This window comes from Strigops habroptila, chromosome 2 (genome assembly GCF_004027225.2).
Source record: "Strigops habroptila isolate Jane chromosome 2, bStrHab1.2.pri, whole genome shotgun sequence".
Taxonomy (NCBI): Eukaryota; Metazoa; Chordata; class Aves; order Psittaciformes; family Psittacidae; genus Strigops; species Strigops habroptila.
In genome coordinates this window covers 62803074-62817883 of record NC_044278.2, presented here as the reverse complement: position 1 = coordinate 62817883, position 14810 = coordinate 62803074, and the positions used below count along the sequence as shown (strand labels likewise).

Sequence of the window (14810 nt, the reverse complement as noted above, 5' to 3'; positions counted from 1 at the left end):
AAACTCTGGAGAAACACAGTAGTTTCATTTACTGGAAACTTGCAGGCTAGATAAAAGGACTTTTTTATAAACCTGCCTGACGCTTGCTTCTGTTGTAGGTGGAAGAGGGGGAGATGGATGCCCTGTTATCACCTTTCCAGACTATCCAGCTTTCAGTGAGATCCCTGAGAAGGAGTTCCAGAATGTCCTGACCTACCTGACGAGCATCCCAAGGTAAGCACCTGTCTAGGAGAAAATACCCATTTATCTGCTAAGTGATTTTTCACATTCAGTCGCTTACATGATGGTGTAAAGGTCAGGCTTGGTATTTAATTAAAGAAAAGGAAAATGCAGTTTATGGTGCAGTGTCAATAAGTGTTGATTAGTCACAGCTGCTTAACATAGTTGTTAGATAAATTATATAGTGCTATTTATATTTAATCAGAAAATTACTTCCTGGAATGTATGGATAAAGATTCTGTGATGGACATTGTCCTCTTGCTTCTTATCTTTGCTGTATCTTAGAGTGCAGTGTTCTGTGTTTTAATTGAAAACATGTATAATTTTGGCAGAACATGCTAATTCCTGGATGCTACTCAAGATCTTACTCAGTGTGAGGGAATACTCCATAGTTACAAACAGAGCTTTGTCCTAACCACTTGTGCTCTGTTTCCCTGGCTCAGCTGAATATACAGTCTTTGCAGCACTTCCAAAACTTGAAGGGTGCTAAGCAGGCCTAGCAATTAATTCTGGCCCTCTTAGAGGGCACTGTAGTGTTATCAATGGGCTGCTCAATAAAAACTGTGATTTTGTTGAAGATTTGTTAGAGAATGAAGTAGAGGACTTCAAGATCCTGATGGAGGTGAGGAAGGCAAGTCACAGAAAAAAGTACAGACCCTCGACTTCAAGAAAACAGAGTTTGGGCTTATTCAGGAAATGGTAGATGGGATTCAATGGAAAGTAAATCTGAAGTGTAAATCTGCTGAGGAAGGCTGCCAAGTTTTTAAGGACAGCATCTTCCAAGCACAAGAATCGTACACCCTTGAAAATGAATAGACATAACAGGAGGCTGACCTGGCTGAAGGGGAACTTATGACTGAGCTGCAGTACAAAGACAGCATACAGGAGGCGAAAGCAGGGACAGGCTACAAAAGGAAAAAAAGGAATACAGAGACATTTTCCAGACGCATAGAGATGGTTTCAGGAAAGTCAATGCAGACCTGGAGCTAAAGGATAAGAAACAAGGGACATCAAGGACTACCTCAAAAAAACCCTTCTGTTGCTTTAGCAATACAGGAACAGACAAGGAAAACATGGACCTGCACTGAGTGGGCTGGGTAAATTAGTAGCTGCCAACCCAGATGAGGCCAAGACACTTGAATTCATTCTTCTCTGATAGTGTCCCCCAGGCCTATGTGTGAGCGTCCAAGGAGGAGAATTAGCAATGGGTGAGGATCAAGTCAAGGATCTCTTGAGAAATCTTGACTCCAAACTATTCTTAGGATTGAAATGAGCTACACCGAGAGTGGTGAGGAGACAGGCAATAGGCTTCCCAGAGAGGTGGGCAGCAGGGAAAGGCAGGCTAATGGTTGGAATGGGAACAGAATGGTTCTGACCTGGATGTAAGAGAAAAAAGTTGTTGCTGGGAGAATGATGAAGCACAGAGTCAGGCTGCCAAGAGAAGCTATGGAGCCTCTGTTATTGGAGGTTTTCAAGATCTGGCTGTACAAAGCCCTCAACAACCTGGCCTGAATTTAGAGTTGGCCATGCTTTGAGTAGGACGTTGGGCTAGAAACCTCCTGAGATGCCTTCAAATCTGAATCATTGTATGAATCAAGAGATCTCCTTATGTCTTTCCAAAATTGGGCTATATGGCTTTCCCAGATTAAAAAGTCTTAGAAATGCAGGTTGTGTAACGCTCATGAAATGTTGGTCTCAAACTGCATTTTGCCTTTTTTTTTTTTTTTTTTTTTTTTTTTTTCCTAACAGCATTCAGTACATCTCAGCATGGATCATGCTGAATTCATGTTTGGAGCTGCTCATGGCAGATGTCCTTCATGCATGTACATGCTGTTGTTCACTGTACATGCATGAAAAGAAATAGTAGTGTTCTTGTAAAGGGCCTTCCTCTTACTTATTTTGAAGGAGCTGCTCTCTGTGAGGGAATACTGGTTATACACAGCACAGTACTGTGGGGTACCCTCCTGGTTGTCCTTGTTAATCTCTAGTTTGTCAGAGAATGGAGCCGTGAAGCTAACAGCCAATTGTTGCATTTTCTTTGTTTATCCTTGTGTTGGTTAAACTGCATGGTGCTAAGCCTCCATTGGTGGTGTCTTTCTTGGATACTGTTATTACTAACTTCACATGTGTACTAACTTCACATCTGCTCCTCCTTTTGTAAGTCCTTGGTGGTGCACTTCGTGGTGGCCCATTGAACTTCTGCACAGAGTGTGGTTTATGTGAGAAATCCTGATCAGAACAACCAGCATCTGGTGCAGGGAGGGGTAATGCTGAGTGCATCCCAGAGCATCAGTTTAGCAGGAGCACGTTTTACTAATTGAAATCCTTAGAGCAGATTTGCTGGAGGCTTTTCTGTTAGTCTCCCCTACCTGACAACAATTATTCTGTGTGTATTGAGGCAGAAGTGGCCATTCCTTAAGTCTGGCTGTTCTTGTAGGGTTTTCTTGTTTCTTTAATTTAGAATTCTTTAGGAAAAGATTGTTGTTCTGTGCAAACAAAGGAGATAGCCCAGCTGGCTAGATGTGAAGAGTAAGGTATTAACTATTGTGAATATAACAATCCTTCAGGTATTAGGGTGATAACACTTCAATTTCAACCTTGTGAAAATAACACCACTGTGAAGATACTGATAAACCTGAGACCTTTTCATGCCTGAGAATTGCTATAATCTCAAAGGGCTGAAGACACCCCTGACATTTGTGCTAGCAATGTTACGAGCTTACTGTATAAAATTGTGTTTATAAGCCCATGTGCAGGTTTACAGGAATAAAATCCTACAGAAATGTCACAAGCCAGATGCTAGCATACATCCCTTTAGAAAGTATGTTTTGTTAATTATAAGTTATTGACAGCATATACCCCAAAGAGGGGCAGGTTTGTAGTGTTCCTTGAATAGTGATTATTTTTAGTGCTATTAAAGGTGTCATAAGGTAGGATTTTTGCTGTTATCTGAGTTTTGAAGGGCTAAAATTTCAAATACTGTTTTGGATGCTTTATAAACTGCTTCTGGGGGAAGTGGAGGCAGTTAATAATTTTTTTATTTTGTAAGTTTATTAAAGAGGATTAAGGAGTAGAGATTTACAGGAACGATAGAAATGCAGCCCACAGCTTTTATGCATGGACTGCTCTCCAGATTAGTATTACATAGCTTACAAAATACATAACTCTGGTTTTGGTCTGTTTTGACCGAGTAAGGGGAAATGGACTTTTCTGTCTAAATCCCTGTAGAGCACAAACATGTTCCTCAGAAACATATCTGGAGCCACAACAGTTCCTCAGAAAACTACTTGTGCTACGTGGCCCCGTACAAGGTTCGTGAGCACAGCAAGGAGTTGGCGGCAGTACTCAAAGCTCATTGACTGCCTGCCTGCAGGCACATGTTAAGGGAAATGATATTTCATGGGAATGACACTGAGGAGCTACTAAAAGCCTCATAAGAAAGGACCTTTCTGTGCTCTGCAGTAGAGTTGCCCCAATAAAATGTTTACTGGTATAATAAATCTTAGCAGTGGCATCAGGTTTTCAAGTTTTGTTCCGAAGTGAAAAAAGTAGTGTTGGTAATAAGACCAGCTTAAGACTTCACTGAAAGAGGAAAAACTGAAACCTCTTAACATACCTTTATTATTCCCTCTAATTTTACAGGTAAACATGACCTTGACTACTCTTCTTGCATTCTTGTTTTATACTATCTAACCACGAGGTTTTGCAAGCTCGCTCTCTGTAAACTTTTGTCTTTTTCATAGTGAACTTTAATCATTAAGAGTTAAGTATCTCATGGAGCACTTTGCATTTAGGAATAGAACTATTACAAGTTGCATGTTACCAACTTAGATGACCGTGGCGTAGAATAGTGCTAACAGTAGAGCTATCAGCATGTGCTCAGATGTGTAAATGCCTGATACATGAGGACGTTAAGAAAGAGACAGTGGAAAGGGAATACCTCATCTCAATTTAAGATACTCAGTTAACCCCGGTGCAACTGTATATCATTAAGCAGAGAGCTGAACCATCTTCTTCAGGTGGGTGTTGTTAATGTGGCAAGGTCAATTCAGGTTTACAATGTCTAACGTATAGTTTGTAATAATCTCATAATATTCAATACACATTGTTGACATAGTGTGTGACAACAGTCGTGTACCTTGTGTACTTAAAGATTGCTGCTTTATCAGGAAAAAATGATGAATTAAGGATGAGTAGTATAGGTAGTGGAAGATGACAGCTAATCCTTTTATAACGGCTGTTTTGGTAATGAGATGTATGCTGTAAAAGTGTAGATGTAATACTTCTGAAACAGGTTTTTCCTTTTAGCAGCTAGTATTTTTTATTATTATTTTTGAACTACAAGATAAAGTTTTTTGTTTTTAAAAAAGGTGAGGATTCTCTTAGAAAGATTTTCTTTTAGGTCAAGTGATTTTTGGTTTTATAGTACCCTAGATGAAAGAAGAAGAATCCATGGTAGTATGTAATGTACTTAAGGCAATACTTTCTAGGGAGAGTATTTGAACTAAAATGCTGAATAAGTACAAATACTTTACATATAAGTATTGATCCACAGGAATTAATAGTTCTTATTGATGGAGTTTCTGAATAAACTGTAATAAGTGCTTGTAAATAAGTGTGTGTAAGAGGCGAGCTCTTTAAATTCAATTGGGTTTCAGTAGAGGACAGTGAGCAAAGTCTTGCATCTATTTGAGATCCTTTGAGGCCATTTTATAATGCCATGTAGCTGGTCTGATTCTCTCTCTGCAGAGAAGAATGTCTCCTATTACTTCATGGCTTGAAAACTTTGGGGATTGCTGCTGAGCTGGGTAGGAAAAGGATGTCATGTAGAGCAAAGTTGTCTTGCCTCTTAACTGAGTAAAAAACTAATGACCTCCATACATGGTGTCCATCATTCTTACTGCAAAGTGGGAGAAGCACCTATGGGATGTACCTTTTATAACCCACATATACCAAGGTCGGAGGAAGAATCTTCCAGTTAGGTTTACAATAGGCTCCTGAAATAGCTGCAGCTGTACCTGTAAGAAGTCACTCAGGGCACTCAGTTTTCTCTTCTTTTTTCCTGTTTTGAAAGTGTATTTCCTCTCTCTGTTTATCCTAGTAGACTTCTAAGATTTGCAGTGTACCCTGAAGGCAAGTGTTATTCATACTTCTATCCATCACAGCTGTCACTATAAACATATTTTATTAAGTGTGTACACTTTCTTGGAATATGAATTTACCGAATGTGGGGTGTAGCATGAGACCTTGGCCCAAAAAGAAATTAACGGATAATTGCAGTGGTTTTAAAAAAAAAAAAAGACAGGATCTTTCAACATATGGTTTTGCTTTTGGCTAATTAGCAGTTTCTACTGCATTCAGAAAACTAAATGCTAGATGAGGAACACAAGGATATAGTTTTAATGTTGTTCCTTGTTGCTCATGTAGGTTCATCTTCAAAGAAAGCAAGCAATGCTAAAATTCTTGTGCTCAAAAAAGATTGGAAAATTAGTATTTTTAGAAGTGTAAAATTGAATCTTAAATTCAACATTCCTTTCAAGAGAAAGAAGAAATACTGTAGATTAGAATATTCTAATAGAATATTCTATTATTGTTCTATTCTAATATGTTCTAATAGAACAGGTTTTGATGGCCAGTTTGAGTCCCACATTACAGGCCTTTTCAACTTGTATTCTGACAGAGCCTTGTATGGTCTTTCTTTGCAGTGCCTTTCTGTCCTATTGCATGATCTTCAGCATATCTCAGTTTAACTTGGCGTGTTCAGCGATTTCCTGTTTTGAAAGCTGTCCCTATCAGTTTCCTGCCTGGGAGAGCGTCCCCTTCTTTGAGATCCCAATGGCTTATAAATGCTTGAACACCATGTGGCCTTCTAAGAAATCCTGTTGTTTGTGGCACAGTCTGGTGTTGGAAACTAGGGCCATCCTGTCCAAGTAACGAAACAGAACGACGTGACCTCTGAAAGTGTCAATGTCCGACAGTTTGAAAGCTCAGCCGTTAGGGTTTGCTAAGCTTTGGGAAGACCCTTCCTTGTGAAGTACACCAGCTCCCCATCATTTGAGATAACACTGGTACTGGAGGGGGGGGGGGGGGGGAAAAGTCTGTGTTAAGCCCTCTAGTGGGTTCAGATCCGAGGAGACTTCACTAACATGGGCACAGCAAAGCATGACTGGGTGGATTTAGGTAGGGACCAGAAGAACATGCCACAGCACAGCATGGTTTTTGCTGGAACTAACAGACCTTCTCAGTATGAGGGGCACTGGAGAACACAGGGCTGATAGAGCTCAAGTCTGGCCAGTTTCCTTGGCACATATCCACCACTGCACTCCAGGGGCAGTGGTGGTGGAGTTTTGAGCTGGTGAGCCCATCCAGGCTGATCTTGCGAAGAGCCAGTGTGGGAGGGTAACCACATGCATTTCCTCATTTATCTGCAAACTAAACAGGCAGTCCACCACTAGCTGAGAGTTAACCACTTTTGTTTTATGGAGTGCCAGGGATGAACATCACCACATAATGGGTAAGAAATGCCAAAACCCAGATGCCCTGACAGTTCACACTGATGTGCTGGGCAACAGCTTTGCGGCTTCAGAGTTTATTTCTGTCAGCTGTGCTTCATTTCCATGCTCTCCTCCTTGTTGGATTACAACCCAGGCTGAAGATGTGGAACCTGTACCCTGCTGTTACCTTGGCAGCCCCTCAAAATTGTCAGTAAGAACATCCCAGGACCTCCAGCAAAATCTGTCATGCTGTGTGTACCCTTCCTTTCTCAGAGCACAGCTGCCAAACAGTTGTAAATGCCATATGTTCCTCTAAGCAGAAAGGAAATGTAAAGGCTTAAGTTAGAAGTAAGAGCATTGCATCTTAAAGTGGTAGTCTGAAGCTTTTGTGTCAGATACATAGTTTAACAAGATCAGGTCAAAGCTCAACATGTTGCTTAGAGTCTGAAATTTTACTGGGTTTGGAACCATTTACACTTATTTTGATGTCCACCTAGTGAATGTCTTAGACTTGTTTAAAGCTCAGCCCCGTACAGGCAAAGCCTTTCTAGTCTTTAAAATCCCACTTACACCTTAAGGGCTTAGAGGATTTGAATAGTATGCATGACACACTGTCCAGTGGTAAATTTAATCTGCCAATGAGCCAAAGTAGATTAAGAACTGTAAAATTGTGCAAGTTAATTACTAAAATGCTGAGCCTCATGCAGGAGTTTTCATTAGTCCAGTCTTAAGTTCAGAGAATTGAACGCCCTCATTAAGTGTAAACTCTCCTTTCTAAAACAAAACCTGCAGTATTGCACATAAGGTTGTGCCAATAAGTTTTGCAGTGTCATTAATAGTTGTTTCAGTGTACTGGAAATACGTATAATTCCGTTATCATAGTTCTGCATAGGTGTAAAAATGTTTTTATGGAGTCAGACTTAATAGTACTAAGGTGAGGATCTCATACGCTTTCTGCTGCTCATGTTTACTTCAGCTTAACCAGCGTGGAGCCCTTTTGCCTTTATTGACCTATTTATCCTTAATTGCCCCTCAAGGATAACATGGCCTACTTCAGCCATCTGTAGTTAAGTCTAAATGAGCCCTCAGTTGTTGTCTTTCTTCAAACAGTCCTTCCAAAAGCAGCTCTGTGTGACCTGAAGAAATTACACAGTTTTTTCCATTTAGAAAATTTGAACTCTTCATTAAAACTCCTTATTTTAGTTAATTTCACACACTAAAAGAGGATCCATTAAGCAATACCTTTGTCTTTCAATTATTATTTCTTTTACCTGCAGAAATGCATCAAAGTAATTCTGATTTTAGTCTGTGGGGTTCCTGGATGGGATAAAGCTTGCATAAAAAAAGGCTCATGGGTACCACGGAAGAAGAATCAGCGCATGTGGTACAAGCAGATGTCCAGGCCCAGGCAGATGATGATGCCTGGACATTTTAATTCCTTTTTTTTTTTTTTTTTTTAATTAAACATTGGATACATTTCCTCAGCTTCCCCCCAACAGCATAAGTTTTTTGGAGCAGAAAGAATGTCTGCATATATGATGGCATATAGCCAGCATTAATGTACTCCAGTGAGTTGTGTTTATTTCAAGGAGGAATTGGCTTGGAAATGGGAGGGGGGCTGTTTTGAGAACCTAGAGTAGCATAGGGGGTAAAGAGGAGCTATAGGGACCAATCAAGGAGTATACTGATGCCCATCTCTTTGAAGCTGAGTGGGGAGGGAAAAGAGAAATGGAACTGTGTATGCTATATAAATTGCTGCAATCACTTTAGAATAAATAAGGTGTGTACTAGTGCTGCTCATTTGGCTTAGGAACACAAGCAGTGCCTTAAGTAAAAATGTTTGGATTCATATTCTGAATTTCAAGGGATCTACTGCTGTGCAAGATAAAGACCTTTGGTTGCCTTTTGGGACCAAGGCTTGAGAGCAGCTCTCCTGGTTGTCAGTGAGTTGTCACTCACCTCATCAACAGTACGTCTGTGGTAGTGGCCCATCTTCCTTGCCGGTTCTTGCTTTGCAGGCAGATGCAGTGAGCTGTTGTGGTCACAGTCCTGTGGTGACTGAAGGATTTTCAGATCAGGTGTAGGGCTGCATGTTAACAACAAGTGGCTTTCCGGGCTACAGTCATCATGAAGTCTAGATGAGACTTCCAAAGTTTTGAATTATTATCAGTCCCTTACACAAAGCTCTTTGAAGTTTATTTCATTATTTTGTCTCCTGTTTATCTGGCCTTTAAGATCTCCTGTCACTGATACAACATCGTGTGTAATAATCTTGCCTGTGCTTACAGAGTTTCAAAAGACGTTTTCATGGCATCACTCTTCCATGCTATATGATTTTGCTCATCTCTTCTGCCTCATGAGCAAATTATAACCACTTGCCTATCATGGTTCTTATTTATGCCACCTTACAACCCAACATTCATCTAAACTTTTCTTTGCCCACATGCTGTGAGATCCTAAAATACAATTTTGTGTATCTGATGATTCCCCAATCCTGAGAAAATTGAAATACAGTATGAGTGTTTTCAGACAAACCTGGAGCATGAACTAATAACAGCTGAGACCAAAAGTAAGCATAATAGGGAAGGGAAGAGATAAGGTTTTCATCAGTGCTGCACTGGATAAGATCTAGTTAACTGGATGTGGAGAAGGAAATAAGAAAAGTGCATAGTGGAAGGAGGGAAATGCATCAAATTTCTTATCTGAACCTTGTCTAATGATGAAACTCTAACAGATTCAGCTCCAACGCAAAGGCTCAGATTTTCTTCATTTCCTGTGCAGCTTCATCTGTTTCTCTGAGGGGAAGGTAGTAAAACCAAAGTAAAGAGAAGGTCCTGTTGTGGAGTGTCACGGCATCAGCAATGTTCGATGAAATGCAGCTGTTACTGCCAGGAGCTTTATATATAGTAATTTTTACTTGGCATTCAGTGATTTTGGACAGACCACTAGAGGCTGCACTTGTATAGCAGCACTTCTGACTGCCTCATTTGAAATTTTCTTTGCTGGAATTCCTCCTCTTTCCTGTATTCAGGAACAATGGTCAGCCTTAGTTTGACTTTGGTAGGGTTTTTCCTTCCACAGTTAAAGTTCATTGAGCTGACTATGAGAGAACCCAATAATCAAATATTACACATTCTTGTATATCAGTAGCCTTTTGCTGAAGTACACTACAGACACTCACTAGTTAAACACAGTAAAGAGTAGATGGCAAGTTTTGCCCCTGATTCCAGAGACGCGGATGCAGTGCAGTGACTTCCACACCACCAAGCGCTGGCTTTAAATTGAGCACCTGGGGAAGCTTGAGGTGAGCCTGTTCCTTGGTTCTATGGCTCTATGGATGGTTTTCCAAGGAGATCGGAAGCAATGGACATGTCTTCCCAGCTACACTTCCTGCATTAGCTAGCTGGTTTCTTCAGTGTTTTCAGCTAAGGAGTTACAGGTTACAAAAAATAAAGACAAAATTATAATACTAATCCCAAATTATGCAGAAGTTAATCATTGCATTCACATTTTTGTCCCATATGCAGTGCCATGCACCAGAAATAGTGTGCTCATCAGTTCTTTTATTCCAGCAACATTTACAAGAAAAAAATAACTGGTATCTGATAGACCAGTTACACATCTCAACTGAGAGTGATTCTTGAGGGAATCTGAACTGAGATGTCAGGCCTACAGTTTGAATCATAGCCAAAATGTCATGCCAGTTTGCTTTAGAGCAAAGGAGGTCTGCTAGGTGGCCAAAGAGCTTTACCTGGATGTTCATAAATGTTACCCTTCTTAGGAATAATTCTGTTCTCAGATGTGTGCAATATTCTTTGACCTCAGTTAGTCATACATGTACATCTGTGGCAGAACTTGGCACCAAACTGCTCTTTTCTGTTTAACCAGTCAAATGTCATGACAGTGTCATGCGTCTGTTTATACAGCCATCTTTTGGGAATATGCTTGCATTCTATTTGTTTTGTTGGCAGATTTTTTCTTTGCCACTAGTACCTCAATATCAATGCAAATCTCAAATTTTGTGTCATAAAAATAACAAAATATAATTCTAAAGACCTTGCTAGTTACTGTCTGGTTTCCAATAGCCTTTCCTAAGCAAAGAAACAGAGAATGCTGTTCTTGGTTACCCTAGCCTGTATGCTGATGACTGAATATAGGGTGACTTCTGACTTCAAAGAGTGATAGCTGCTGGAAGCATTTTTATCGCTAGCAGCATGATGGGAATGCTTTGTGTTCAAAGTGTTCTTTACCCCTGCGCTCAGGCTGCTGGACTGTCTCCTTGTATGTGCTGAACCGGTCTGAGCTCCAGCTTGTCTTTTTCTGCACTGGATACAGTTCTACCTTTGAGGGTTTTTTCATTTATTTTATTTTTTTTAAGAGCTGGTCCACACAGACTTTATGGCATGCCCAGGCATAAATCTGCTATATAGACAGGATGGGCGATACCATCCGTTAGACGATCTGTCACCGTGTCTTGTATGTTTGCCCTTTTGTGGTACAGTAGTATGGCTGGAAATGGGTGGATGGGCCAATTCCATGGTCCTTCCTACACAGGCCTGTATGTTGCATTAAAAAAAAAAAAATCAGGATTTGTGAGCATCCTGAGACCCCACATCTCTCCAAGCAGTGTGTGCATGTCACTGATGCACACTGGTGGTCAGTGATGAGCTACAGAGGGTGAATAAGCTTTATGAATGAGTGGTACCAGGGATCTAAAGACAGCTTCAGCTGCTTATAATGCAGATCACTGCAGACATTGCCTTGGTGCTCTGCTCAATGTAGTAATTCTTCACTGAATGTTACTGAAGTCATAGTATCAAAATAGCTGTTCAGCTGTTGAGAACAAGACGTTCTAGTCAGTTTGTATGTATACACAGAGGTAGTCAAGGTAGGGAACAGTCTTGAGTGGAATGCCAACCAACTGTGTAATAATAAGGCTTTAAGACTGAAATTCACTTTTATTAAAATGGGATTATTTAACCTAAATGTTGCACAGAATTTCAAACATGCAGAAGTTTTATACTATCAATTCTCTGTGATGAACCTGAAGAATTGCTTTGTTTTGTTTGTGGTACATGAGCAGTTTCCATACAGCAGTGTAGAAGCAATGGGAACTTACTTGTGTAGCAGTTGTCACCACCCATACCTCAGAGAAATGCAAGGATCTTTCAGATGATGACTATATAATTGCTTCCACACACCCCAGAGGGAAGTTTCTTTCTGCAGGCCTATGTACTATAAGCTTTCCCACCCTTTCCCTCAGGTGCATGAGCTCATAAGTCTTGCAAATAAGACAAAGAGGGAGATGTCCCCATAATCTAAAGCTGAGGAGCAGCTAAGTGGAAAATACAGTTCCTGTTCTACCGTCTACATGGAGAACTTGGTGCTTGTTTGGCAGGTACTTCAACCTCACGCTCTTATTTTCTCCAAATGGTGTTACGTTGGCTCTCCAAGGCAGAAGCAGAGGACTGAGCATAAAGTCTGTCCTCTGCTGCATTTTCTCCTGTCCTCTGTGGCCCCTGGTCCCCTTCCACTGCTTTCTACCTTTCTGGCCTGGCCTTTGTGAGTTTGCCAGATACATTTCCTGCAGAGCAGGAATGGTTTCTCTGCCTTTCTAAAAATGTTCTGTTCTTTGTGCTGGTAAGTAAACAGAAGAACAGAGCTTATCCCATGATGGGGGATTTTTGTGTGTAATAGGAGGGAAACAAAGGAAGGAAATACTAAGCTTGAATTACAAGCTTATATAAATTATGTTTCAGAAAGTACACCGGATGCAAGTTAATGTATTAAAGAAAACAGAGGTTGTAAGGGAAGTGTCGAGGAGCCTTAATAGGCAGGTTGTTCTGCTAAGGTTGTCTGCTGTTTCTCACTGTTGGTTTCCAGTTGCTTACAACTCTGCCAAATTTTCTTTCCATTTGTGAGGTCTCACCTGAGTTTTTGGTTTAAAGTTTGGCCAAAATAGCTGAGTTGTTCCCAAGAAAGGGGACATACCCACTGTGCTTTTCAAACACTGAAACAGCCTTTTAAGTGCTTCCATCCTTTGGTCAAGGACTTGAACTTGACACTTAAAAGAATGATGGCCTTTGTGTCAAGGAAATACCTTCAGAAAAATCTGCCTAAATCCCAGGTCACGGATGCTAAGTAGCTGCTCAAGTTTGTTGTCAAAAAAGACCAGCTTCATCCTGGAGCTGAGCAGGGGCTTCTCTGTGATTGCAGAATGCGTTGGTCTAGAGCCAGGTCCGCTACCAGGGCTGAGAGCAGGAAGACTGTGGTGGGATGTGAGTGCCGCCTGTTGACAAACAGGCACTGCAGGCAAGCTGCCTGGCTCAACAGGCAAGACCACAGCCAAAAGAAGTGTCCACCAGAGGGAAAATACTGAAAGATCGAGCAGGAAGTAGGGTGAGGGAGACTCGGGTTGGAGGATAAGGGAACTGTGATATTCAGGAAGGGGTGGGGTGAGAACCCATTTGGTCATTTCTCTTGACAGTATTTAGAAAAAAAATAAATAAGAAAAAATAAAAAAAATTAAGCTCCAAGACTGTTTGAGCTGTTCTTGGGATAAGGCAGCAAGGAATGAAAATGGTTGAAGGGATGAATGGGAGAGACAAATGTGGGTGGTGGTGAGAAGTCTGTTCGAGCGTGATACAGAGATGCAAGACCTGGCCTAAGCTGATGAGTGCAATGCAACTGGAGCAAGGCAGGCCATATCCATCAGAGCATGCTTCTGCTGAGGCAGAGCAGAAGCCAAAATGCTTTGCTCTCAAGTGAAATGTGGGGAGCGGGAAATCAGTATTTGGATAGAATGTAATGAATATGGCTGAGGGAAAGAGGGACAGCTGGTGTTCACAGTTAAATCAGGAGCCAAAGGAAAATTTAATACCTTCTTGTTACCAAAGCATTATTCATCCTATGCCCTAGAAGAGAGGGGGGTTTTGCAAACAATCTTGTAATTACGTATGCAGGTGTGTGTGGCAGCAAAGGGAGGTCAGTAGAGCCAAGAGTGTATTGGCAAACAAACCTGTTTCCAATATTTACTTTTCATGAATACGTGACTTTGTTGTCTTCATAATGTTCTCAACTTTGTTGTACACAATGTCTTAGCTTGGTTTGTTGCTTCCTGTGTAGGACTTGCTGGAGCTGGATCCCAGACTCCAAAGCCAGCCCTTCACAACTAGACACTATTGTCAAGATAACATTTTTCCCACCATATTCAGAACAAAGCATTTTTAAATTTTTCTTTAAAGCAATCTATATTAATGGAGTGTTAACAGTTTGAAGTCAGGTGCTCAAGAGTTTGCCACTGGATCTCTTCTAGCCAGCAATGGGGAATCTTGGCTTTTATATCTGAGCCTGGAAGAGGGCCACAGTCTGAATAATGAGACTACCCAACATATTTGATCCAGTGGAAAAAGGAGGATAGCTAAAGATATCTTTTGGGCTATCTTAGAGATGTCCTTTTCTTTGCCAACTCTTCCGTTTAAGAAAGCCTTGTTTGGTTGGTTTGTTGGTGGGTTTTTTTCTAGGAGAATGATATTAAGCTCTACTTATTGCCAGGTGTTGAGGCAGACCATTGTGGGGAGCTGCCATCTAGATTTTCTCTAGAATCCCAGCTGAGCCTGTCTTTCCCTGTGCTCCTGGAGAGAAATCTGATCGATCACTCTGTCAGAGGCTTTAGTTTTATTTCTGTTACGCAGAAATGTCAACAGTTTCTTTTTAAATACAATACAGATGTTGCAGTTAGGTACTTTAAGGGATCTGAGATGATGCTTCCACAGAGGAAGTATGCAGAAATTCCAGGACTCCCAGGAACTTCTACTGAGCAGAGGAAATAGCTCTTTAAGAGTCTGAATACTCACCAGAATACTCTTCAAAATCCACATGAACTGCTGTGGGAGCAGCTGTAGCACCTTTTGACTCCATTCATCCATGTTTAGGCTATGTGTCCCAAGGAATTTGTTTTGGTACCTGATTTTTGTGGAAATGGTTGCTATTAGCATTTTATTTTGCTCAGTCACTAAGGGTTAGAATGGTGGGAACTTTAAATGGGGAACAGGAAGAGGCTAAAATCAATCTGGATCTCTTTCCTCCTCTTGCCCT

General features: G+C 40.9%; 1 protein-coding gene across 13 annotated transcripts in view; it reads left to right on the top strand.

Moving 5' to 3' along the window:
- Positions 1–14810, top strand: part of MCF2L (MCF.2 cell line derived transforming sequence like) — a 162252-nt gene that overhangs the window by 107215 nt on the left and 40227 nt on the right. For all 13 annotated transcript variants that reach the window (XM_030471350.1, XM_030471319.1, XM_030471292.1 and 10 more), the window contains one exon: positions 99–213. In XM_030471350.1, the coding sequence (XP_030327210.1) occupies positions 99–213 (115 nt within the window). The remainder of the gene's footprint in view (positions 1–98; positions 214–14810) is intronic.